This window comes from Erythrolamprus reginae, chromosome 7 (genome assembly GCF_031021105.1).
Source record: "Erythrolamprus reginae isolate rEryReg1 chromosome 7, rEryReg1.hap1, whole genome shotgun sequence".
Lineage (NCBI taxonomy): Eukaryota > Metazoa > Chordata > Lepidosauria > Squamata > Dipsadidae > Erythrolamprus > Erythrolamprus reginae.
Window position 1 is genome coordinate 62483512 of NC_091956.1, and position 24070 is coordinate 62507581.

Genomic DNA, 24070 nt, shown 5'->3' on the forward strand with positions numbered 1-24070 from the left:
TCCCAGCCTGGTGCAGGGCTACAATTTTGATTCTGGTGTCCTTCCACAGCTCTGTGGTCTTCACCATAGTGGAGTTTGGAGTGTGATGGTTTGAGGTTCTGGACAGGTGTCTTTTATACTGATAACAAATTCAAACAGGTGCCATTACTACAGGTAAGGAGTGGAGGACTGAAGAATCTTTTAAAGAAGTTACAGGTCTGTGAGAGCCAGAAATCTTGCTTATTTGTAGATGACAAAATACTTCTTTTCCACCATAATTTGGAAATCAATTCGTTAAAAATCAGACAATATGATTTTCTGGATGTGTTTTCTCATGTTGTCTCTCATGGTTGAAGTCTACCTATGATGTCAATTACAGGCCTCTCTAACATTTTTAAGTGGGAGAACTTGCACAATTTGTGTCTGACTAAATACTTTCCCCCCAACTGTATGTCTTTCTGTCACAGCATTGCTTTGGAAATTTGAATGATCCTTACCCTGTTCTATATAAATAAGCTCTGGAAACCTGGCTTTTTCTTCAGTCTTTAAGATGGTCTGTGGATGTTTTTATTTCTGGGATGATCAACTTGCTTTTTTCATTAGCTTAATGTTTCATTTGTTTGGTTTGAAATTTGTACACCATCAAGAATTGAGAAATTGGACAGCTTAGAAATGTAAAATAGTTCAACTTCCAGGATTTCAGTTATGACTCCCTTTGCTCTTAAAACTATATAATATGAAAAAGCTTCTCCTATAAAGGAAATTCAACAGTGTGTTTACACATTTTAGAAATCTATTTTAACTCATGTGATATGTGTGAAGAAATATGCATAATGGCTGAAGCCTTGAGATCCTTCAGAGTTGCTAAGCAAAGCAGAGGCTAACAAAATTACTGTCGATACATTTTAAAAGCACATTCTTTTTCTTATTTGTGTACACAAATGTATATATTTTAAAATGAGTGAAACAGCACTAAGAACAATTACAAAACAACCCCAAATAAAAATCACTAACAGAAAAAAATACAATGTCTACCTCAAATGAGGCCAAGATTTCCTTAATAATAGTTTTCCTATAAGGAAATGAGAAGTGCAACACACTAACAATATATCTACGGAACACTTTATTTATTTTTTATAAAACACAAAATGTTCATTTCTCAAAACAGACCACATAATTTCAATTATAGAATAAAATTTTGGAGTGGAAGAATTATAACTGGCTCATCAATGGAGGCTTAGACATGAAAAATAAATGCAACAAAATGTTCACATAAAAAAGTGGGGAACAGTATTTTTCTATAGACACTATCAATAATTACCATTTACAATCCAACCTGAGCAAAAGCCAGAACTATTTGGTCATTTGGAATCAGATACTTTTCACATATTTTTGTGGAAAATACTCTTAACAGATGTACTGAATATCACATTTCCCTCTTGCCAGACTCATTGATGAATTGCATGCTTTTTCTTTTTAATGTTGGATGCCACAACTCAATTAGTGTTCTGACTTATTTTGTTTGCAAAACTTGGAAGAAAATTTAAGTTGCATTTCTGAAAGAATTTGCTATATCAAAAAATAAAGTAGTGGTGTAGTTAATAGGCTAGGAAAAGAATGACATAGTCAACAAAGCGTTTCTATATATATGTTCTATGCAGATACGTCATTGGTTTTTTCACTGAAACTGTTGCTTTTTATGTATTGCAATTCATGAAAAAAATTATTAAAAATGTCTGGCCAATGGTTTAATGCAGTGCAAAAATATTAGGTCAATTTTCTTTTTTCTTCCTGAAACACAAAGTCCTAGCCACCAATACTAGTTTTTCAGCATTTACATAAAGTCTGACAGCACATTTGGTATTTTACATGCTTTATTAAAATTGTATTCATATTTACAATATCTGTAGGAACCCTCCTCCCACCTTTTGCACTCAGTCACATCCATGCATACCCTCATTTCACAATGATATGAGGTTAGGCTCCTGACCTTTAAGGAGCTCCCTGGAGATGGAAAAAATACTAATTGAGCTTATTTAAAAGGCAAAGGGAGAATGCATTTGGCCATTATACTCTTTAAAGTTTGCATGTGTATGTATATAGACGCACACATACATTATTTATATATATATATCTATATAGATATCTATAACACTGTGTATTTCTTTATATTCTATATACAAAATGACATCAACTGTTCCAGTAAACTGACTGTTCTAGCCAATCTTCAATGCTGCTTTTAGTGACGCATGTTATATTTTGGGTTTTCCTCTAAAACAATTCAAGTCTAAGTGAAATAAGGCACAAATATTTTGTTTTGACTCAGGGGAAAGAGAAGCATAGAAGGCAGATTTCAGATGATAATGTCTGCAAATTAATTCTCTTCTATCCTTTAGAATTTTATTTAAAACTTTATAATCTGCAGAGCTCTGAAATAGTTTTCTGTCTGAGCAGTCCCATTTATTATGTTTCAGGCCCTATGTTAACTACGGATTCCTTAAAAGAACTAGGTTTTCCATTTAGAGCTCAAAAAGTAGAAATTACACATGAAACACGTAAGCCTGTAAATAACAAACTGTTCAAAGGCTTCAACATGCTGAAAGAAATTGCTTTCTTTGCATTTTATATCCCTGGCCCCCATTAATGAAGCCTTTCCAGTCACAGATAAATTGCAAAAATAAAAAATAAAACAAAAAAAAATGTTTGGCAGCACAAAGAATGCCTACTAATCATATCAAATCTTCATCAGGAAAGGATCATATATAAAACAAATCATTTTCTGTAGTAGATGAAGTGTACCCAAAATTGTATGGCATTCTTTGATGGGGAATAAAAGATTACAGCTCCAAAGGCCCTTGACTTTGGTGATTTACAAAGTTCATTCTTGTTTAGTGTGATCCTTGGTATCTTCTTCATCTGTATATTCTGATGGTTCCTCTCCTGGCTTTAGGAGTCTACCTACATAGTCATATTTTTCTGGAAAAGATATAAAGAATATTATACATATATTTAAAAACTAGTTGATATCATACTATTTAATACATTTGTTATAACAAAGCCATTATAAATGTATACATTTCATGGCTGTCTACATGCAACTCTTGCAACTATTTTTGTATTGCAAAAGTCACTTTTAAAATGAAAAGGCACTATGTTCCAAATACATTTGAGCATCATAGCTTTTGCCATTTTAAGAAAATATTACATGTTCTCCTTTAGTAATTCCACACAAGCAGCAATAAAGGAATTTAGATGGGCTAGCGGGCTCATATTAACTCAGAAGCAGAAGCTTCCAGCTTCTCTTTAAGAAATAAATTGAGATTGCACAGATCTCTGACTTAATTGACTCGGATACAAGGGTATGATCATACTGCTATCTATGAAAGCATTTAGAGTGCTGTACTGCAGGCCACTGAAGCTGACTTGTAGATCTGAAGGTCAGCGGTTCAAATCTCATCACCGGCTCAAGGTTGACTCAGCCTTCCATCCTTCCGAGGTGGGTAAAATGAGGACCCGGATTGTGGGGGCAATAGCCTAGCTCTGCTAAAAAAAAGTGCTATTGCTAACGTTGTAAGCCGCCCTGAGTCTAAGGAGAAGGGCGGCATAAAAATTGAATAAATCAAATAAATAAATAAATAAATCGCATCTTTGTGATGTAAGGTAATGGAATAGAATGAAAAATATAGGACATGTCCTACTTCTCTAGTATCATTCCCAAAAGATTACTTTTGAGTCCCACTGTAGAAATCTCAGTCATGAGAATGATGGGGAAAGCTCCTACCTGTTTTTTTTTTAAACGCCAAAACAACAAAACCCTGTCTTGCATCCCCAGAAGTTATGGAGACAGTTTCTAACACTTCTACATTCCATTTCATCTCTTGATGTTGGATTTTGGCTATTTGTATACCTGATAATAGAAATCTAGTAAAGTTATCTTCCTATAAATTCTTTATATATAAATATACTGCTCAAAAAAAATAAGGGGAACACTCAGATAACACATCCTACATCTGAATGAAATATTCTCACTGAACGTGAACATGTGAACATTGAATGTGAACAACAGCATGTGAAATTGATTGTCAATCAGTGTTGCTTCCTAAGTGGACAGTTTGATTTCACAGAAGTTCTAGATTTACTTGGAGTTATATTGTGTTGTTTATTTTTTTGAGCAGTGTATATATACATATACATACAACACATACTTGAATTATTCTATTGTAAAAGAAAAGTCACCACTATTGTAGGAAGATGTGCATATGTTATTTGAAAAATATTGAGCTGTATTTCATGGAAAGAAATATTTCAATTAAAATAATTACCTTTAAACTGCATTTCCCATTCCCTAACACTTTCCATTTGCACAGCATTTAAGTCCGATAAATCATCATATTCATCTCTAAGTGCATCTTTATCTAGACAGAAAGTTGCTAGTCCCCTCGAGGCATCTCTTCCAGCAAATATTCCATAAGGACCTTCTGAAAACAGAAAAAATACATTTATAAAGCTACATGTATTTAATGGTATTCATGTCTATACATAATGACTAAAGCTTTCTTTAAAATAATTAAATTTGAACAATGAATCCATTACATTTAAAATATAACGTACTTGAATACTCATACTTTCAATTACCTACTATCTTTTAATTTCAGAAAATATTTTGAGAAAAATTTACAAATGCTGAACAAAAATTATTTATTGCTATCAATTGAGATGCTATCAGCTATACATTTCTATTTCAGACTTCTAAATACAAAATTATTCTATTTTCTCTGGATCTAATCCCACTTGAGTATTATGCCCAACAAACTACAAAACTGTCAAATTAACAGATTATCCATATGAACAAGTAGAGTTATTACAGATTATAAAAAGCAATATCCTACACAGATTTTGCACTAAAACTGTACTAAAAGATATTGAAAAGTATATGAAAGCATTGAGCATTTTCGTATATGTACAAAATTCAAAAGAGGGCTTATGTTCCCTGAAAAATTGGGGAGTTTTACTGTTTTTAAAGAAACTAATGGATCTTAACAGTCTAACCAATATTTATCAAATTATCTTTGAAAATAGCTTATCTGTAATTTTCAGGTTACATAATATGGAATCCATAACTGCCTATTAAAAGTAATATAAAGAATTTCACATTAGAAACAAGTTTTATGTTTTTATTGCACAAACTGTGCTTAGATATAGTCTTCAATTTAAAATCCTTTGCTTCGTGACCAAAGCTACAACAGCACTAACAAGTGACTTATGATTGTTTTTTATATTTACAAATGTTCCAGCATATCTCTGGTCACATGATCAGAATTTGGATACTTTGCAACTGGCCCATATTTATAACAGCTGCAGTGTCATGCGGTCACATGATCTTTTGTGACCTTCTGACAAGCAAAGTCAGTGGAGAAGCCAGATTCACTTAATAACTGTTTTACTAACTTAACTGTAATGATTCACTTAACTGTAGCAATAAAAGTCATAAAATGGGATACAACTCACTTAAGGGATTGTCTCATTTAGCATCGGAAATTTTAGGCTCAATTGTGGTTGAAAGTCAAGGATTACCTGTATTATGTGCTTATTTTAAAAACAGGCTACATTGAATTGTTAACATATCACCCTAATATTTCAGTAGTATGGAACGCAGATGGGTACTAAATTGACTAAATAATATATGCACGTATAAATGTGTATTTATTTGCAGCTTCAAGACAGTGATCACTCTTTGCAGTTTTCTTGGTAAGTTTCTTCCTAGGATGGTAGAGGGTGACTGGCAGAAGGTAATGCTATTGGCTTCTCAACTAAAATGGTCCCATAATTTCTAACCTAATTCCTTAATCACCAAACCACATTGGGTCACTGTGTGTTTGGGTATATACACAGATGCACACAAATTATTTGTGCTAAAATGTGAAATGCAAAAATTTATAGCTGTTTTCCAAAATCACTTGTTACAAAGTTTGTTTTATAGTGAAGAGGTATTTCTGCATATTTAATGGTAATTGTGTTCGAAACAATTATGGAATAAATGTTAGGATTTATCCAGCAATACGAGACCAAACATTTAACTCTGTCTTAAAAATAAGCATAATTTTGGACAAATATAAAATTAAGATACAGACCCAGATGTAAGATGCTCAACGTTGTACATACAGAAGCGTAAAACGTTTCACTGGATGCTCTCAGTTGGTAAGGCAAATAAGAAATCTCTTGCAATTCCCAATGATTTTACACAAGCATAAAGATTGAGATAATCTTATTATCGAGCAATTGCTTTGGGAATTATAAATTCACGCATGTACAGAAAGTAGAACCATATCCAACCTGTAAATATATATTTGCAACACATAACCAAGTTTTGAAAAATGAATCTCTGAAACATTTGCCCATATTAAAATGCTAGGATTTCAGAGAAATCCATATCTTGAGGTATAACTGGGTATTTTCCCCCCTCTTTGTATTATGACCAAGTACTATAGTGATATTTTTTAAGAGCATAATATAGCAATGTTGGCTTCAGTTTTGCATATTTCATTCCCACATTTTATTAAACTTCATGCTGCCAAAGAATTCATTTGGGGGGGGGGGGGTGAGGCTCTTATCCATGCAACCAGAATGTATTTTTTTAAAAAAAATTAGCTGTATATTTGATGCCTGCTTTCTAGCAAAAGTTGTTGTCTTGATAAAAGCCATAATAATATTATTGTAGATTATTTCATCTAAAGTTGATAATCTATTACAGAGGCTGTGAAACATCCATGGGAGCACAATTTTCTAAAATGATTAAAAAATCTGAGTAGGTAAAACAGTAATTGATCAAAACTGAAGCACATTTTGAAAGTTGGTTAAATCTGTGGATATGCATCTATCATAACCATCTGCCAGGCAGATAAAATTTATTTATTTTGCTTATTTAGCACTTTACATGTATATATTTAGTTTTATTCATGAAAGTGGTAATACGTGTATTTTAAGGTATCCACCATACTGCAAAAGCCGTTATATTCTAAAAAAGCAAATACATTTATTCAAATTATTTATTGTTTATCATATTGCCATTTTCTGAAACTGCTAAATTTTTCACAGCTTGGGGCAAATTCCTTATAGAACCCATCATAGTAGGATGGTTAGACATCAATACACAAAGGAAAATAGCCAGTGCCCAAAATTGTATACTACTGTAGAAGAGATACCTAATATAACAATACTCCATTTCTTTAATTGTAGGTAAGTACAAGTATGGTAAGTTCTTAAGTTGCCCAATTTAGTTCAATATTGCTGAGCTAAGAAGTTTCTTTTTTAATTTTTCCCTGCATAACTACAAAGTCATTAAGAAAATAATCACAGGTGAAGAAGAAATTCCCAAATTGCCAGGTTAGCCATACTTTCTTAGCTTTTGAAATACACACTCACAAACAAAACACCATCCATTAGCATCAGAAATCCATACAAATCTGTCACTGTGATTTTTTTAAAAACTTGCATCACAGATTGGGGGGGGGGGGGGATCTTAGCAGCTCAGTATTCATAAAACAAATCTTTCCCCAGGATGAAATCTACATTTTGCGCTCTCAATATTTGGAACCTCATCTTAAATGAATTCACAAAAATTAAAAGGAACATGGGGAACTTCCCAAGTGATTAGTTTATTGTAAAAAATAAATTGTAAGGTATATTAAATGGTAATCAGAAAAATATATATACATTTCTTAAAATAACTCTGTGAGGGATTCTCTTTCCTACTATTATCAATGGAACTGAGAAAAATCTACCTTTGGTTGAACCATATGTCTCTTTAAAACTAATTTAAGTGTTTCTAGTTGCTGTATGTTATTTCCAGTGATAGATGATTTATGATTCTGATGTAAAGCTATAGAAGATCAAAAATCTGATTATAATAACTCATAAGGATTTATAGTTTAGCAAATTTTGGAATGTACTGACAAAACATAAAAATATAAATGAATCTTTTAATAAAAGTATAAGAATATATTGGCCAATAAATTTAGCCTGTTTATAAAAGCTAAAACCACATAGATTGAAATCTGCGCAAACATAACTCCTGGCCTTGAAACTACTGTGGCAAAATTCACAAAATTTTGAAAGGAATCCTATCCCTGTCATATTCTAGAACATTAAGTAAAGACAAGCTTAGATTTAAGAGAGGTACTAAGGTAATAATAAACTCTTTTAAAAACTAACTTTGAAAAATCCACTTCCCTTACAATTCCACTTATGAAAGAAACAGGAACCCTATAACTAAGATAAGCAATTTTCTTCAGCTGATCCTGAATTTTCATTTTAAAAAATTGGGTTCTGAGGAAATTTAGAGTATGGCAAGCAAACCAATACAATAATGGAATTTTCAGAGTTGCCATCTCACCACACTTCAAGGAACAAGATAAATGCATTAATACTCAAAGAGGGTTGATATAGTTATTCTGACCCTTACAGCAGTTGAAAAAAATGAAAAATCAGTATAATCCAGAAATTTTCTGAACACCATAGCATGGATGGAAAAAACATGCATGCTTGCAACGACCTGATTGATTTTTAAGAAAGTTAGTAATTTTTTGCCAAATCCTAATGTGACACAAAAAACCCACCTTCCTTTTTAAAAAAGTATGCACCTATATAAAAAAGTAGGGAAAAGAATGTCTATTAAAAGCCTGAGGAAGAGAAACATACCACATCTCTATTGTTATTAATAACTTAATCTGAAGGTATCAAAATCAAACCAGAGTTTCCAACATTCTAATAATGCATTCTAATATGTTAAGGAATCATTAAAAAATATAACATACTGAAAGGAAGATAGTTTATTATCACATTGTCTGACATTAAGCACTTCCTGCAAATAGAATACAGTAGTTGTTTTTAAACGGCCAGATCAGTACTTAAAAGACAAATTTTAAGCTAATGTATACTATGACACCCGCAGAGTTTTATCATATCTGCTATATTCCCTGTACTACAATTTTAGAATTGTAATTTTACAAAATTAAATGGAACCTGATATGCTGTAAAACATTAGTCTCAAGTATTTCTCTTAATAAACATTCTTTTTAAAGTAAAAAAAAATAGGTGTTGCTCTCTGGTGCTCTGTGGGATGGGGGAAAGATGTATTCTCAGAGAAAAAGACAAAGCTGAAAGTAAAATCCTGAAATCCTGAAAAGTAAAAGCAATTATTTACCATCATGCATTCTTAGAGAGATTATGTGATTGTCAACTAAATCCATGGAGTGTACTCTCAAAATTACAAATGTGCCTATTTATCCCAGTGTGGCATGCTCCATACTAGATTGGGGTAGGTATTTCCAGCGATTCATCAAAATATTTGTTGATTGACATGATGTAAGAAATAATTAACATTTTATGCATCTCAAACAGGAAATACTCTCTTGATGAATCTCTAGTATGTACAGTACATAGTTTACAAATGTAACACTAGATATGCTTACTTCCACTTTTTTGCACATATTTCTGAGTCAGGTTTTATTTTTCTTCTCATCATATATCTAATTATTCCATTATAAATTTCTATTATTAAAGAAAATATATGAATAAAAGTAACATGAGATCTTAAGCACCAAATTAGTCCCCTTTTCCCCCTTCATTCACCTATATTTGTGTCTCAGCAGATTGTTTATAAGCCAATTCCATGTCAAAGGTAAATTCTGATGTATCAAAATATTGAAGAAACCCATCTAGGCAACCTTATACTCACAAATTTTATTTCCTGTCCTATCTATACTAGTAAATTTTATTTCTTTTCCTATCTATACTAGTAAATTTCTCCTGTCTGTTTGTCCCCTTCAATTAGCACAAGCAGTGCATTTATAGCAAAATATTTTTTGGATCAAGGTGCTTCAAATCCACTAAATTATAAGCATGTGTATAAAAACAAAGACCCATTGCGCCATATAACTAGTATCTCAAGGATCTACATACACATCAGTTGTTTTCATAAGGTTGTGATCACAATTGTGATTTCTGATGCACCCTCCTAGCTTCCTACAAGCAAAATCAATGGGGAAGTTGGCAGTCAATCAGAAGTCACTCCTGCTCCCACTGCTTTTTTGCCAGCCCTTAAGGATTTGATATTTCTGTTTAGGAAGTATCTCTGAAAGAATGAACCAATGGCATCATGGGTTGTTTTGCTATATCAGGAAGAGTTCCATTCCAGTCAAACCTAAACATTTTTCAGTCCCTAGGAATTCAGTAAGAGCCCAAGGTATGAATGTGAATACAGTGGTACCTTGGTACTTGTCTTTAATTGGTTCCAGGAGGTGTAACAAATCCCAAACAAAACACGTGACTTACAACATGACCCTTTGTTCCATTGGAAAGGATTCCTGTCTGCCTCTTCCTTTTGCAGTGACCTTCCCAGCATGTCCAGCTTTCTGTCTGTTTTTTGTGGCTGCCCCCCATTTCCTATCACAGGAGGCTGAATACCAAACGAGTACTGGGACAACTTTTTTGCATCAAAATGTAACATTCAATGCGTTTTGAAAGAGTCAAGTACCAACGTAGCACTGTATAGTTGAAATCAATAGAACTGGAAAACTACCCATTTAGACATTCCATATCCAATATGGGATGAATGACATTGTGCTTGCCCATGTTATTTTGCTCTTGAATTTAGTAGTTTAGAATTTACATTTCTAGCATCTATTTCAATCTTGGATCAAAAAGCATATTGTTAAATGCATGCCATGTCCAAACAAGGATCACAGATGTACCCTGTTTCCCCCCAGAATAAGATATCTCCTGATAATAAGCCCAATTGGGCTTTTGAGTGCATGGCAATAAGGCCAAGCACTTATTTTAGGGTTCAAAAAGATACAAGTCAGGGTCTTATTTTCAGGGAAATATGGTACTCATAGTTATATTTTGACATGGTACAATTTTGTTTGAAGGCAACAGAATACAGTGGTACCTCATGATACGAACCCCTCCTGATATGAACCCGGGCTTCGGAAAATTTTTGCCTCTTCTTACGAACTTTTTTCGGCTTTCGAACCCACCGTAGATCGCAAAATGGCGCTCCGTTGGGCGCTGCCACCCGGCTGTCACCTTCTGAAACAGCCGGTGGGCTTCTCGGCATTCTCCCGAACGCCGAACCCAGAAGTTCGGGTTCCGGAGGCCGCCGAGAAGCGCCCGGCTGTTTCAGAAGGTTACAGCCGGGCGCCGCCGCTTGGCGGAGTGCCGTTTTCGGCCAATCTGGAGGCTAGAAAGGAGGTGGGGAATCCCAATAGGGAATTCCATGGGCGGAGCTTTGACGTCACGAAGACGTCCGACCTTTAAAATCCTCACCCCAGCAGTGAGATTATTAACAAGAGAATGTATTTACATTCATTGGAAAGGAAGGAATTTCAAAAGAGTAACCAAACACAATGTGAACAGACACTGAAACAAATGCACTAACAGCAACAGTTTGCCTAGCATTAATTTAGGAGGCAAAAGGAAGCTTTCAATCTGAAACTGATTATGGTCTAGTCAGTTACATGCTGCAACTGTCAGTCCAAGGTTCTAATCTACTAATTAAGATCAGAACTGAATTTATTAACATGTTGGCATTTTTTAGGAATACAATACACTGCCCCAAAAAAGTAGCTGAAGAAGAGATACCTTGTTTAAGTAGTCTCTGCTTTGTGAGAAGAGAAAAAACAGACACAAGACAATGCATACTAACTATAGCTAATGGTAATAGCGAACAGATTACAGAGGAACATTGCAAAATATCCTAAATGCAGGCACTTGTTGCAAAGTTACTTTTTCACCAATGTCACAATTACAAATAGTTGTTGAGAGTCACTAAATAAATATACTGTGTTTATGATACATTCTAAAGTGCCTTCTATAGTACATTCTGAATCACAACAGACGCTTTCTTCTTGAGTAGGGAAGAATCCATAAGTCTTTTCATAAACCATTGATAACTATCACATATTGTTTCTGGCCAAACCTGATTTATACAGCTATTCAACTGTTCACCTACTTGGCTCTTTCCATTGGTTGGAAAAGTGAAGTTGGATTTGGGAGGAGATAAATAACTGAATCAAGAAAGCTGTAGCCAATCTTCAAAGAGGCAGTAGTAGTGTAACTCCTTACTGAAAGGATTTTTTTAACCTAATCCATCTACTAAATACTGGCACCTAGTGGAACTCAGATGTTCCTTCTATTTTATAGCAATCATTCCTAAATTTAGCAGGCTTTTAAGAAAATCCTAAGTCCTAGTTCTTCCCTCAGGTGTTAGGCCAGAGACTTATATAACTTTTTTGGAATTATAGGAGGCATTTGGCTCCCAATACAATATATTTTACATTTTGTTTTACCTTTATTATTTTCCTATATTGCAGTTTTCAAACCTATAGCCATCTATAGTTGCTTAACAAGTTAATATATAAATTTAATAAACCACAATGGATAACTTTACACAATTTCCTCCTTTGAGAGATAATTTTAAAGGTGGTAGTAAGAATTCAGCTTCAGAAGAGCCTACAGAAAATATAGTATGAAGACCCTTTCTATTCAAAGTTCAACCAAAGCATGGGACAGGAACAACATTGGCATTCTTCGTTAATAACTTCTAGGACTTGGATGAGGAGAGTGCATTCCTGAACCTATTGGACCTCTCCACAACATAGTATTGTGCTGGGCATTCAATGAGGAATGGATCATTCCAAATGTCTGGAAGAAGGGTGGGTCAAGTCCTTGGCTCCTTCACTAAGGAATGTCACAGGACTTACATGTTCTCTTCCATGCTTTCCACTAATTACACAAAACTGAAGGGAGCGTGACATACAATATTATGTATTGATTATTATACATTGCAACTCCAATTTAGCCAGATATGTTGCAGACATTCTAACTTGGTGTTTAGAAGTTGTAAGAATTTAGATGGCCAAAACAAGATCAACCCTCTTCATGCAGAATAGAATTATCTCCAGGTAATCTGTTTTGATCTCAATCATTATTTTAGCTCTAGGATTGCTGTATTCTCTCTAAAGAGCAGGATTGCATCTTGAGAGTCATCCTGGAATTGGGGTTATGATTAAACAATAGTTGGAAGCTCTGGCCAGGAAGGCTTTTTCACAGTTGGGCTGATGTGCCAGATGTGTGGAACTTTTTGTAATAGGGATCCTTTGAAACTGTGATTCATATCCTCACCACTTCCAGGCTAGTATATTACCTTTTTCAAGAGCACTGCTCTTGAAGATGATTCAGTAGCAGCAATTAGTTCATAACATAGCATTCAGTAGTAGAATACCTATGCTGAGGTTACTACACTGATTGCCAGTAGGCTTTCAATTCTAATTCAAAGTGTTGGGTTTAACCTTTAAAGTCTTATATAGCTTGTCACCTATGTATTTGCAAGACCATCTTCCCCAGCCAGAATCTTTGCCACTGTTTATATTCCTGAAAAATTAGAAATCATTTTATTTCAAAAGGACTTTTAAGGAAGACAATATGTTTGGGCCACATTATTTTGAATTCTCTCGAAATACATGGTGAAGAATGTTCATGGAAAACTCTAAACATCACATGGGAAAACACTGAATTACTTGCCCAAGATGCAGGAAATCCCTTGATGCCCAATATGCTACCTACCATGGGTGGATCTAATGATAATAAAAATGTAATGTTTATACTTTTGAGTAATTGTCTTACTTAAGTATAAGGATTGGTATAGAATTTTTGCAGTTAACTTAGATTAAGTTATTTACAGTTGTAAAAGTATTGTTATATACTCAATATTTACAATACTGATAAACCAACTTATACTGTGTAGTGTTGTGTAAACATTCACCTTGATACATTAATTTGCTACAATTATGCCTTCCTAAATTAAATATCTAGATTGGAAAGATCTAATAGTCCCAGTATCTTAGCTACTAGAATCCTGTAGTACAGGTTACACATAAGCTACATGAAATGCATTTAAAAGAATGCTGATAGATTAAACTGGATGTCTCAACTACTTTGCTGACTTTCAAACTTTATTTACAATATAAGGAAATGGCTATTAGAGGCCACTAATTTTTAAACAGCATTCAAAAACATTTTCACAAAAGGTTTTTTTAAGTATAGCAGCCACTACAACTCATTTTCCCTCATTTAATATAGAAATTCCAATGGTGTCACTATGTATGCTACATAAAATGATAGCTTTTAAAATAACATAATTAAGCTCTTTATAATCCTATTTAAAAATAGCAGTAGAATTAGTTGAACTTATGTATTTTACTTACAACTACAACACTTACCTACCTAAATTAGAAATGGCTCAACTTATGCCATGTTCTTTTATTATACCCTACATGCTTCTTTACAGATGTCTGCAATTTTTATTACAATGTTGTACTACTCATTCAGAACAGAGTTCAATTATCAAGTTCCCTGAAAGCTACACAAAAAACCAAATTTCATATTTCTTATAAAGTGTAATGCAAAACACTACAATTCCACACAGCTCGTTTTAATGGAAAGCTAGGGATTTTTTCAAGGTAACCATGGGTAGCTATTACTAAAAAAAACTACGATAAGATCAAAACTGCCTACTCATAATTCAACACAATGTAATAAGTTGGACTATGGCCTACATTCAATTCCAACTGTTGAAATATCTTCAATTAAGATGACAAAGCAGCCTAAACGGAATGACAACACTACCCAGAACTTTGACCAGATTTTAGACTTCTGTCTGAAAGAACATCTGTTTCCATCTACTCACAGCGAAGGCTAAAAGAATGCCGGTACTCTGAACAAAATAAAGATGCTTCTTTTATTTAATAAGTATCTGCTATTATTAGGCTCACACAGGTCATTAGCCTGAAATTAGTAATGAATTAAGTGAACCCAAACAATGTAGTAAATCCTGGTTCGGTTAACCGCAGATTGACTTAATGTGGGAATTAGTTGAAAAAGACCCGTCCAACCTTCTCTCCCCCAAAGGCCTTTCTAACTACAGCGATACTCAAGACCCCCTTTATGCCCCCCAAACTGCGTGGAGTCCGGAAGAAAAGCGACAACCCTCTTTCCTCCCCTCACCGGGCCCGTAGAACTTGCTGCCTTTGGTTACATCGAAGACTTTGCCGTTGACGGCCAGAAGGATGCGCGGCAACCGCGCGCCGTCGTACTCGCGCAGCTGCTCCAGCGTGAAGTCCCGCCGCTTCATACGGGGCAAGGAGTGGGCCTGACTTTGTGGCGCCGCGCCCCCCGCTCCGATCCTTTTGCCCCAGCGCTTGTAGACCTGGTAGGCCAAAAGCGTCACGATCACCAGCGTCAAGATCAAGAGCATGTCGAACCAGCCGCCCCACAGCCAGCTTCCGGCCGAGGCAGCCGCCGTCTGCGGTGGAGCGCCTCCGCCGCCTCCGCTGTCGCCTTGCTCCGTCCTTAGCTTCTCAATCCCATCGTCCGCCATCACTCCCCAGCCAGCGCCTGCCTGAAAGGAACCGCTCCGCCCCCAGTCGGGGAGGAGAGGGGAAAGGCGGAGGCGGGGCACCCTATGTGTTTTTTTTCATCCCTTGCTCCCATTGGTTGCGGCTAAAGACACGTCACCATGCTAGCTCGCGCCCAGCAAAAACGAATTAAAAAAAACAGGTGCACGCCGCTACCCAACGGTTGAATTCCACCTTATGGAAAGCTTCGTTGGAGAGGGCGGGAGAAATCCTGAAGCGGAGAAACGCGCTTGCGTCCGTCCCGTCTTGCCTTTCCCCGCCCCGCCCCTCCTGATATTCACAAAAACCTTCGCTCTTCGGTTTGGAGTTTGGCGGGTGGTTGGAATGGCCGAAGCTGAGGCGGGCTTGATGGACTCTGACGTTACTGGCTCAGCTGAACACGTATATCTCGAATGCTTTTAGTCTATCATCATTACTATAAATACGCTTCGGGGTCCCGCCCTGCAGCATAAAGCCAGACGGTGCATAAGGTAGTTGCTTATTTGGAGGAGGATTTTCGGGGCGGGGTTTCAGTGTCTTTTCTTCAGTGGAGAAGATGTACAATTTCCTAGGTCTCAGCCTTACCCAACCAGATGCCCTCCGGTTGTTTTGGACCTAAACACCTATAATTTTCGGTGGAATTGGCTAGGGGTTGTTGTGACTAGTGATCTCATTTGTTAATAAATGAGCTACAATTGCTGTATGAGGACATAAATAACAATTAGCAGGTCTTGTCCGTAGCAGCCACAGAACACACAAAACACTAATAGTGCTTAATATACAGTATCCTTTAAAAATATATTTTTTATTTATTTTTTAATAATAACAAACAAATACACACAACACAAAACTGTGCAGTGATATGTGCTCCCGCCACCCAACATTAATCATTCAATCCCTCCACCAAATGAGGGTGTGTTGATTTATAATATTTTAAAACCGAGAACATCAACATATTTACAAAGTGTAGAGTGATTCCAATTTATTCTCTATGGCTCGGTCTAGAATTCTACTAGCCATAGATTTTATGGCTAGTAGTGCTTAATATGGCTAGTAGTGCTTAATATATCCTGAATTCATTCAGCCACGATTTCCAGAGACCTTTTATTAACACCTGCTAAAAGATGCATCTGCTTCTGCATAAAAGCAATTTTCTAAGAGAATTCAAAGATTTTTTCCCCCAGTAATGTTAGGGTTCCTTGACAGTTGATCTCATGCTAAATGGATAACTATCTACATAAAAGCTGGGTATGCTTTAATTATTTTTGATTAAAATAATTTTATAGAATAGAATTTTTTTATTGGGCAAGTGTGATTTGACACAAGGAATTTGTCTTGCTGTATATGCTCTCAGCATACATAAAAGAAAAAGATACATTTGTCAAGAATCATGTGGTACAACACTTAAAGATTGTCATAGGGGTCAACTAAGCAATGAAGAAACAATATTAATAAAAATCTTAAGATACAAGCAACAAGTTACAGTCATACAGTCCTAAGTGGGAGGAAAAGGGTGATAGGAATGTTGAGAAAAACCTACCGTAGTAGAAATAGAAGTGCAGATTTAGTAAAAAGTCTGACAGTGTTGAGGGAATTATTTGTTTAGTAGAGTGATGGCGTTCGGGGAAAAACTGTTCTTGTGTCTAGTTGTCTTGGTGTGCAGTGCTCTGAAGTGACGTTTTGAGGGTAGGAGTTGAAACAGTTTGTGTCCAGGATGCGAGGGGTCAGTAAATATTTTACCCGCCCTCTTTTTGACTTGTTCAGTATACAGGTCCTCAATGGAAGGCAGGTTGGCAGCAATTATTTTTTCTGCAGTTCTGATTTTACAAAAGCATCTTTTTTTATAATGTATCAAAATACTTTAAAATCGCTTTAAAACAAAGCTATATTTAAAAATTTAGTAATTTAACAGCAAAAGTTGTAGCCTTAGACTTCTGCAATTTTCAATAAATGGATGGCTAATTTTGTATTGTACAAGTTTGCTGCCGGATTTTTAGGAAGCTGCCTACAGCTTGAGGTAAAGGATTCATGTCATATACACTATATATATAGACACTGAGGATGAGATCAGATTCTACAAATCAACAGCATCTTTTGGAGGATTTAATGTGGAATTAGCAGATGTTATCTGCTGATTTGGCAATTTCATGGGTTAGTTTACACCTAACATCAGACATTTCACACTCAGGTGTAGCATGTAAATTATTTCCTTAAATAAATGAATACTGATGGATTATTTATTATTATTGTATATTGTTTATAATTGTCTATTGTTTAGCAGGTCCTCTACTTAAAACCAGTCACTTAGCATCATAATAAGCTATGATGGAGTCCTCAAAAGCTATGACCAGTTATGGCTGCTGCGGTATTTCTGTGGTCGTTTGCCTTTATGACAGTCTGCTGGTATGCTGCAGCACATCTCTGCTTATTTCCCCTATTCCCCTCATGAGTTTCCACAAGGCTTGGGCCTACTTCCCACTCCACCAGCCTCACACCCTCCTCTTTCAAAGGTCTCTGGAGCTTGGAGTAGGGAAGGAGGGGCATGCTGCTCTTGGGCCATTCCTATATCTCTTCTATTCTTTCATTGATATGTTCTATTCTTATAATTTTTCTTCTATTCTTTCTTAGATATATTTTACTATGAGTATATCCTCTATAACCTTCATCATGTAGTTTACTATGTGTATACCCACTAAAACCCTCATTGTGTATTGGACAAAATAAATAAATAAACTATGAAAGTTTTCTAGATTCACTTAGCCATCAGTTAGGTGATGTTGGCCTGTCCTCGTTATTACCATAATTATCTTTTTGAATAAGGGTTTTGTGGATTATTTGGGGGGTTTTATTACATGTTGTTGTGAGCCACCTAGGATAATTATGTATAATTATGTATAAAATAGAAAGCCATAAAATTAATAACTCTTATTAGCATAAGAATAGGATGACTCTAGGTTTGCAATGACCAAGCGGTTAAGACTCTGGACTTATCTACTGGAAGGTTGGCAGTTCAAGATGCAAGTACTGCATGAGTATTTCAACAAGTGATATAGCAAACTATAAAAGCCATAATTTATTGATTGCAAATTTGGCTGGATATATTTCAACCACTATGTAGTAGTTTACTGTTTTGAGCAGCAGTCTGATCTGAATCAGAGAGGCCTTGCCTGGTTGGAAAAACTGAAGATGAAACAAGATCTTGAGATGATTTTTTAAAAATTTATACACAAAGTCCTATAAGGAGAATTATTTTATTTATTTATTTATTATTTAGATTTGTATGCCGCCCCTCTCCGCAGACTCGGGGCGGCTCACAACAAAGTGAAACAATTTACAACAAATCTAAATTACAGTTTAAAAATATTTTTAAAACCCCATTTTCTAAACAAACATACATACAGACATACCACTCATAAATTGTATATGCCCAATTATCTATCAGTTAATATTTCTCATGCTGCTAATGACAAGTGAAATAAAGATTAGGTAAATAAAGGGTACTACTAGGCTCTCCAAACTAATTCTCCCACAATCCCCCCAACTACATGTCTTAACTATGCTTGAATTTAGCAGAAGTCTCTTGGACATTGCAGCTGAATAGTAATATCTATTATAACTTAGATTGCAACCACTTTACTTAAGATAGCTCAGTCCCCTTTTATATATCCATATACAGTGTTCCCTCAATTTCCGCTGGGGATGTGTTCCGAGACCGCCCGCGAAAGTCAAATTTCCGCGAAGTAGAGATGCGGAAGTAAATACACCATTTTTGGCTATGGACCGTATCACAAGCCTTCCCCTAACACTTTAAACTCCTAAATTACCATTTCCCATTCCCTTAACACCCATTTCCTCACCATTATTACTGGTACTCACCATTGAATAAGACACTTAGTGATCCTGATATTTATAAACATAATTATTTATTAACAATAATTATTTTTTTTGTTATTTGCAAAAATTATTAGTTTGGCGATGACATATGACGTCATCGGGTGGAAAAAACGTGTTATAGAGAAAAAACCGTGAAATATTTTTTAATTAATATTTTTTGAAAAACCGTGGTATAGGCTATCCGCGAAGTTTGAACCCGCGAAAATCGAGGGAACACTGTACCTCTTACATTTTATTTTCTCACATTACAGGTTGCTGTGAATTATTGGCTCTGTACTTTATGGCCTTGAAGCCTCATTTGATGGTTCTTGACATAAATGATTTTCCTGCCTGAGAACTACTTGCTCTTGGTTTAGTCTCATGAATGGAAACTGAGATTGGGTGGGTCTGTCAGTAGTACAAGTCAGGGTTTGGATATCATGGTTAATGCAATAATGATGTTGCAGCTATTGTTAGAGTTACTGCCATGTAGAATCAATTACAATATTGTAGTATTGCTGTACCACCATTATAGAGAATAATTTATGAAAAGTTCGGCATTCAGTGGCTTCAAGTAATTGTTAATTTATTTAAAAAATTACGGAAATGTGTTAAAGAATTGCATACAATTTAGAAAAAACTTGACCACTTTAAATGATGTAAATAAACTTGATATATATTCAACTATTTCTAATTTAGAGTTCGCTAAAGACATGCAAGCATAAAACTTAGTAAGGATGCCTTGCATTTCATTTAGGAACTAGTTTTTCAATTGTTGTAAAACACGTTAATTATCTGGGTGTGGAAATCTGGAATTTCTTCCATAATTGCCAATGCATTTTGTAAATTAGGACATAGCTCAAACAAAGGATGCTTCCTGTGTAAATAAACTAATACCTCCACTTTGAAAGTCTATTTAGACATTCCCAAACATTTGTTTAACACCCAGATGACAAACACACAAAAAAGTTCCAGGGATTTCATTAAATTGTCCTTTTACATTGCAGGAAGTCTTAGAACTTTACTTTTTTCAGGGTCAGCCTCCTTACCCTAATAATAACAGCTCTTTCCAAGTTAATGGTTAACTCAAACAACCTAAACAATATATATCATGACACACCTGTCTTATCTTATTTAATATTGCTGAGTGTTTTACTGCTGCACTAATAGATATAGCTGATTCTCATCAAACATTCTCCCTGCTATTCCCAATTACTGGGATAAACAATGAGTCACCAAGCAGATATTTTCATAATCCTAAAATTCTTACCTCAGGTAGGTATTATTGTGAATTTCTCTAAATATTGAGTGCACGTGGAACAAATCTAATGCACATGGTATACAAGCTATGTTCAAATACAGTGGTACCTCTTCTTACAAGTTTAATTCGTTCCGTGAAGAGGTTCGTAAGAAGAAAAGTTCGTAAGATTAAACAATGTTTCCCATAGGAATCAATGTAAAAGTGAATAATACGTGCAAGCCCATCCAAAACCTCACCCCTTTTGCTTTATTACCACCGGCATTCTGATCCTTGTTTGGGGGTGGGTAGAGGAGGTGGGGGAAAAAACAGCAGAGGCTGCCCGGAAGGAGCCTCATGGATGGATTGACACGGGCGGGAAGCTGGGGCTTCCACCCTCCTAGAAAGTTTTTGGGGGTGGCGGCAGGTAAAGGGGAATCTGGGGGAGTCCCTTCAAAGAGCCCAAAGCAGGGGGCTTTAATTCCTCCTACCTTCGATCCCTGCGGACCCTTCTCGACGCCTCCCTGTCAACCACCGAGGAAGAAGAAGAGAACAGAAGGACCCTCGTGAGGAACTAGAAGGACGCCCATGGGGCTGGGTGGGGAGAGCCGGGCAGAAGAAGGGGAGAAGCCTTGCTCCTGAAGGCCAGACCTCGAAGCAAGCGTCGGAGTCGCCACTGTCTTTTGGGCAGCGCTCCATCATAGAGGTCTCCAAGTTTTGGCTACTGAAGGCTTCGGTGCACAAAAGCCGAGGACAGGTGCTCCCTTTTGGGGAGAAGGATGTGGATCGAACAACCCTCCATTGCAGTTTTTGCCGGTCCATGGTGAGAAACCGGGGCTACCGCAGGAAATGTGCCGCCGCCGCACTCTGGCTTCCCAAGACCGCAGTCTGAAATCCCTTCTGCCTTGGTGGTTTTTTTGCCTGTTCCCGCGAGATTCCCCCAGCAGCAAGCAAGGCTTGATGTCCTGACTCCCGAGGAGCTTGTTCGCCTGTCTTCTCAGTCCTGAAATCGCCTTGCAAGGAAAGGAGGCAACGATGTCCCTGGCATTTCCCTGATTCTCCCAGCTTCCAAAAGAAGAAGTTCGGAAGCTTCGGCGCTGCTGGGAAGGCGGGCAGGTGGGCAAAGAGGACCCGATTCTTCTCTCCCATTGTGTTTCAGTCGAGCGATCGCTGCTCCTTTCCACTAACTGCCCCCTCACACCTCCCTTCCCCAGCTTTTCTTGAAAGGATTATGTTGTGATTCCGTCTGAGGCCCCTCAGGGAACGGCTGATCCTCTGCCGGCTTCCTGCTCAGAGGGGGAGGATGAGGAACAGGAGGTTCAGGCAGACGGGGAGGAGGAATCTCAGGCTGAGGGAGAGGGAGGACAGCCAGAGTCCCCCGAGAGAGAGCTCTCCCCAGCAAGCAGCCTAGATTCCTTAGATGAAAATGCACAAGCAATAATCGATCTCCGGCAGAGAAGAGCAACACAACGAAGGGGACAATTAGCCAGGTACTTTCAGCACTAAAGAGGCAACAGCTGGGTTTGGGTGTGGTGCTCTCTGGAAAGGCTGAAAAGGCAGACCCACCCTTCCTGGCTTGTGGAGTATTATCTTTGGGAGTCCTGGGACCTGGCTGTGATCTTTGGCGTCTTGGAATTCTGGTTTGTGACTTTGAATACTGAAACCTTGGGGGGAAAAGGCGTGGGTCTTATTCTCTACAGTGGTGGGTGTGCCAGCAAGAAGTCTGCTGTATTGTCTGGCCATCAGGACTCTGCTGTGAAGTCTCATAGCCTGCCTGTTGGGAAGAACAGGTTTTTCTCTGTGTTTATTTTTCACACTATAAAGTGCTTTTGCTTTTACCAGCGTGTCTGGCTGCTTTTTCCAGTTGGTGTTGAAGTCTGGGGGCACCCAGACAGAACAGATTATAAGCGAGCCTTCCTTCCCTGTTTGAACAGCAGATGGTTTCCATTAAAGTGCAAAGTCCTGGCTTGTTTTCACTGCCGAACTATGTGTTGGCTGGTGGGGCAGCGCGACTCCGACACTTGCTTTGCGGTCTGGCCTTCAGGAGCAAGGCTGGGAATAAACCCTGCCTTGCGCCCTCCTCTTCCTCTGCCCAGCTCTTCCCACCCAGCCCCACAGGCGTCCTTCTAGTTCCTCACACGGGTACTTCTGTTCTCTTCTTCTTCCTCGGCGGTTGGTAGGGAGGCGTCGAGAAGGGTCCGCGGGGATGGAAGGTTGGAGGAATTAAAGCCCCCTCCTTTGGGCGCCTTGAAGGGACTCCCCTGAAGGAAGTGGATGCCAGACACGGAGTGAGAGCCAGGGAGCCTTGTCTGAGGCTGAAGTGCTGGTCCTTGCTACAGCCGGGATTCCCCGCAAGCAAATGGGAAATCCCAGGCGCTTTGGCCAGCAACAGTTTGCGTTGGCAGTCCGGAGGTGGGGAATCTCTGCGGCCCGGCAGTCACAAGGAAAGGAAATCCCCGTGGCAGTAAGGGCGCACACGCGCAGTAAGAAAGCGCACGCACCTGGGCTCGGGTTCGTAAGGGGAAAATGGTTCTTAAGACGAGGCAAACAAATCTTAAACCCCGGGTTTGTATCACGAAAAGTTTGTATGAAGAGGCGTTCGTAAGATGAGGTATCACTGTATGTTCAAATGTAATTCATATGGTGCACAAGTTATATTCAAAATAATCAATTATACTTAATATTATTCACATGTTTGCAATAATTTGTTGTGAAACGCAAACACAAATCCTCACCTCAGCTTTTAGACTACTGGTAGCAGAACAATGAGTAATAGGAAGCCTACACTATCTGGAGAACCTGATCAGAATACCACATGCAAATGCAGTATCTCCAGCAATGGTTGGAAAAATAGAAGGTATTAGAAGCAATACTGCTTGTTGTCGACCAATGGCTTTACAATAGTTATGGGCTTCTGTTGTCCCTGAAGTTCTTCATTTTTTTCTGTCCAGTTTTCAGTCTATAAATATACCCAGTTCTGAAAGCTCATGTCTTTAGGATGTTTTAAAAATAAATTTTCTCATTACCAATACCTGAGTGAAGCAGAAATATGTTCTGCTTTCCATCCTGCATTTGAAGAGAATTATCTCCCTCTATCTAGTTTATTTCTTACTCTTCATGTCTTGACTAATTCAGTTTTCAAAGTCCACCCAAATTATTTTTCTATTGCAATGGATTATGATGGCTAAAGCTATAGATTCTACTGAGGAGACCCTTTCATATAATTTGATGATTAAAATGTACATTTATATTTGGTTTGCTTTTATATAATGTAATCCGAGTTGTGTTACATATTAGTTTAAATTCATTTTTCACAATAGTGATTAAAAACATCTAATAATGTTAACTAATATGGAACTGTTTTTTTCATTACTGATATATCAACAAATTAACAGCAGGATGACCTTATATGATGCTATACAGGAATAATTAACCTACAACATAAAATCATAGTAACAAAGAACACAAGATACCTTGGAGTTTTTTTAATTTCATCTCCTTCAGAAATCTAGGATTAAAGTTGCTCTGT

General features: G+C 37.1%; 1 protein-coding gene across 1 annotated transcript; it reads right to left on the minus strand.

Moving 5' to 3' along the window:
- Nucleotides 1–1085: 1085 nt before the first annotated feature.
- PGRMC2 (progesterone receptor membrane component 2) lies at nt 1086–15518 on the minus strand. The gene is made up of 3 exons (XM_070757725.1): nt 15043–15518; nt 4302–4457; nt 1086–2955 (listed from the first exon to the last, which is right to left on the minus strand). The coding sequence occupies exons 1-3, from the start codon at nt 15413–15415 to the stop codon at nt 2858–2860; spliced, it is 627 nt and encodes a 208-aa protein (XP_070613826.1). The 5' UTR covers nt 15416–15518; the 3' UTR covers nt 1086–2857.
- Between the last annotated feature and the right edge of the window lie 8552 nt (nt 15519–24070).

Coding starts and splice junctions, on each gene's coding strand:
- PGRMC2 (XM_070757725.1), bottom strand. CDS start 15,415: ATGGCGGACGATGGGATTGAGAAGCTAAGGACGGAGCAAGGCGACAGC. Junction 4,458..15,042: donor CAGCAAGTTCTACGGGCCCG/GTGAGGGGAGGA, acceptor TTCTGTTTTCAG/AAGGTCCTTATGGAATATTT. Junction 2,956..4,301: donor ATGGGAAATGCAGTTTAAAG/GTAATTATTTTA, acceptor TATCTTTTCCAG/AAAAATATGACTATGTAGGT.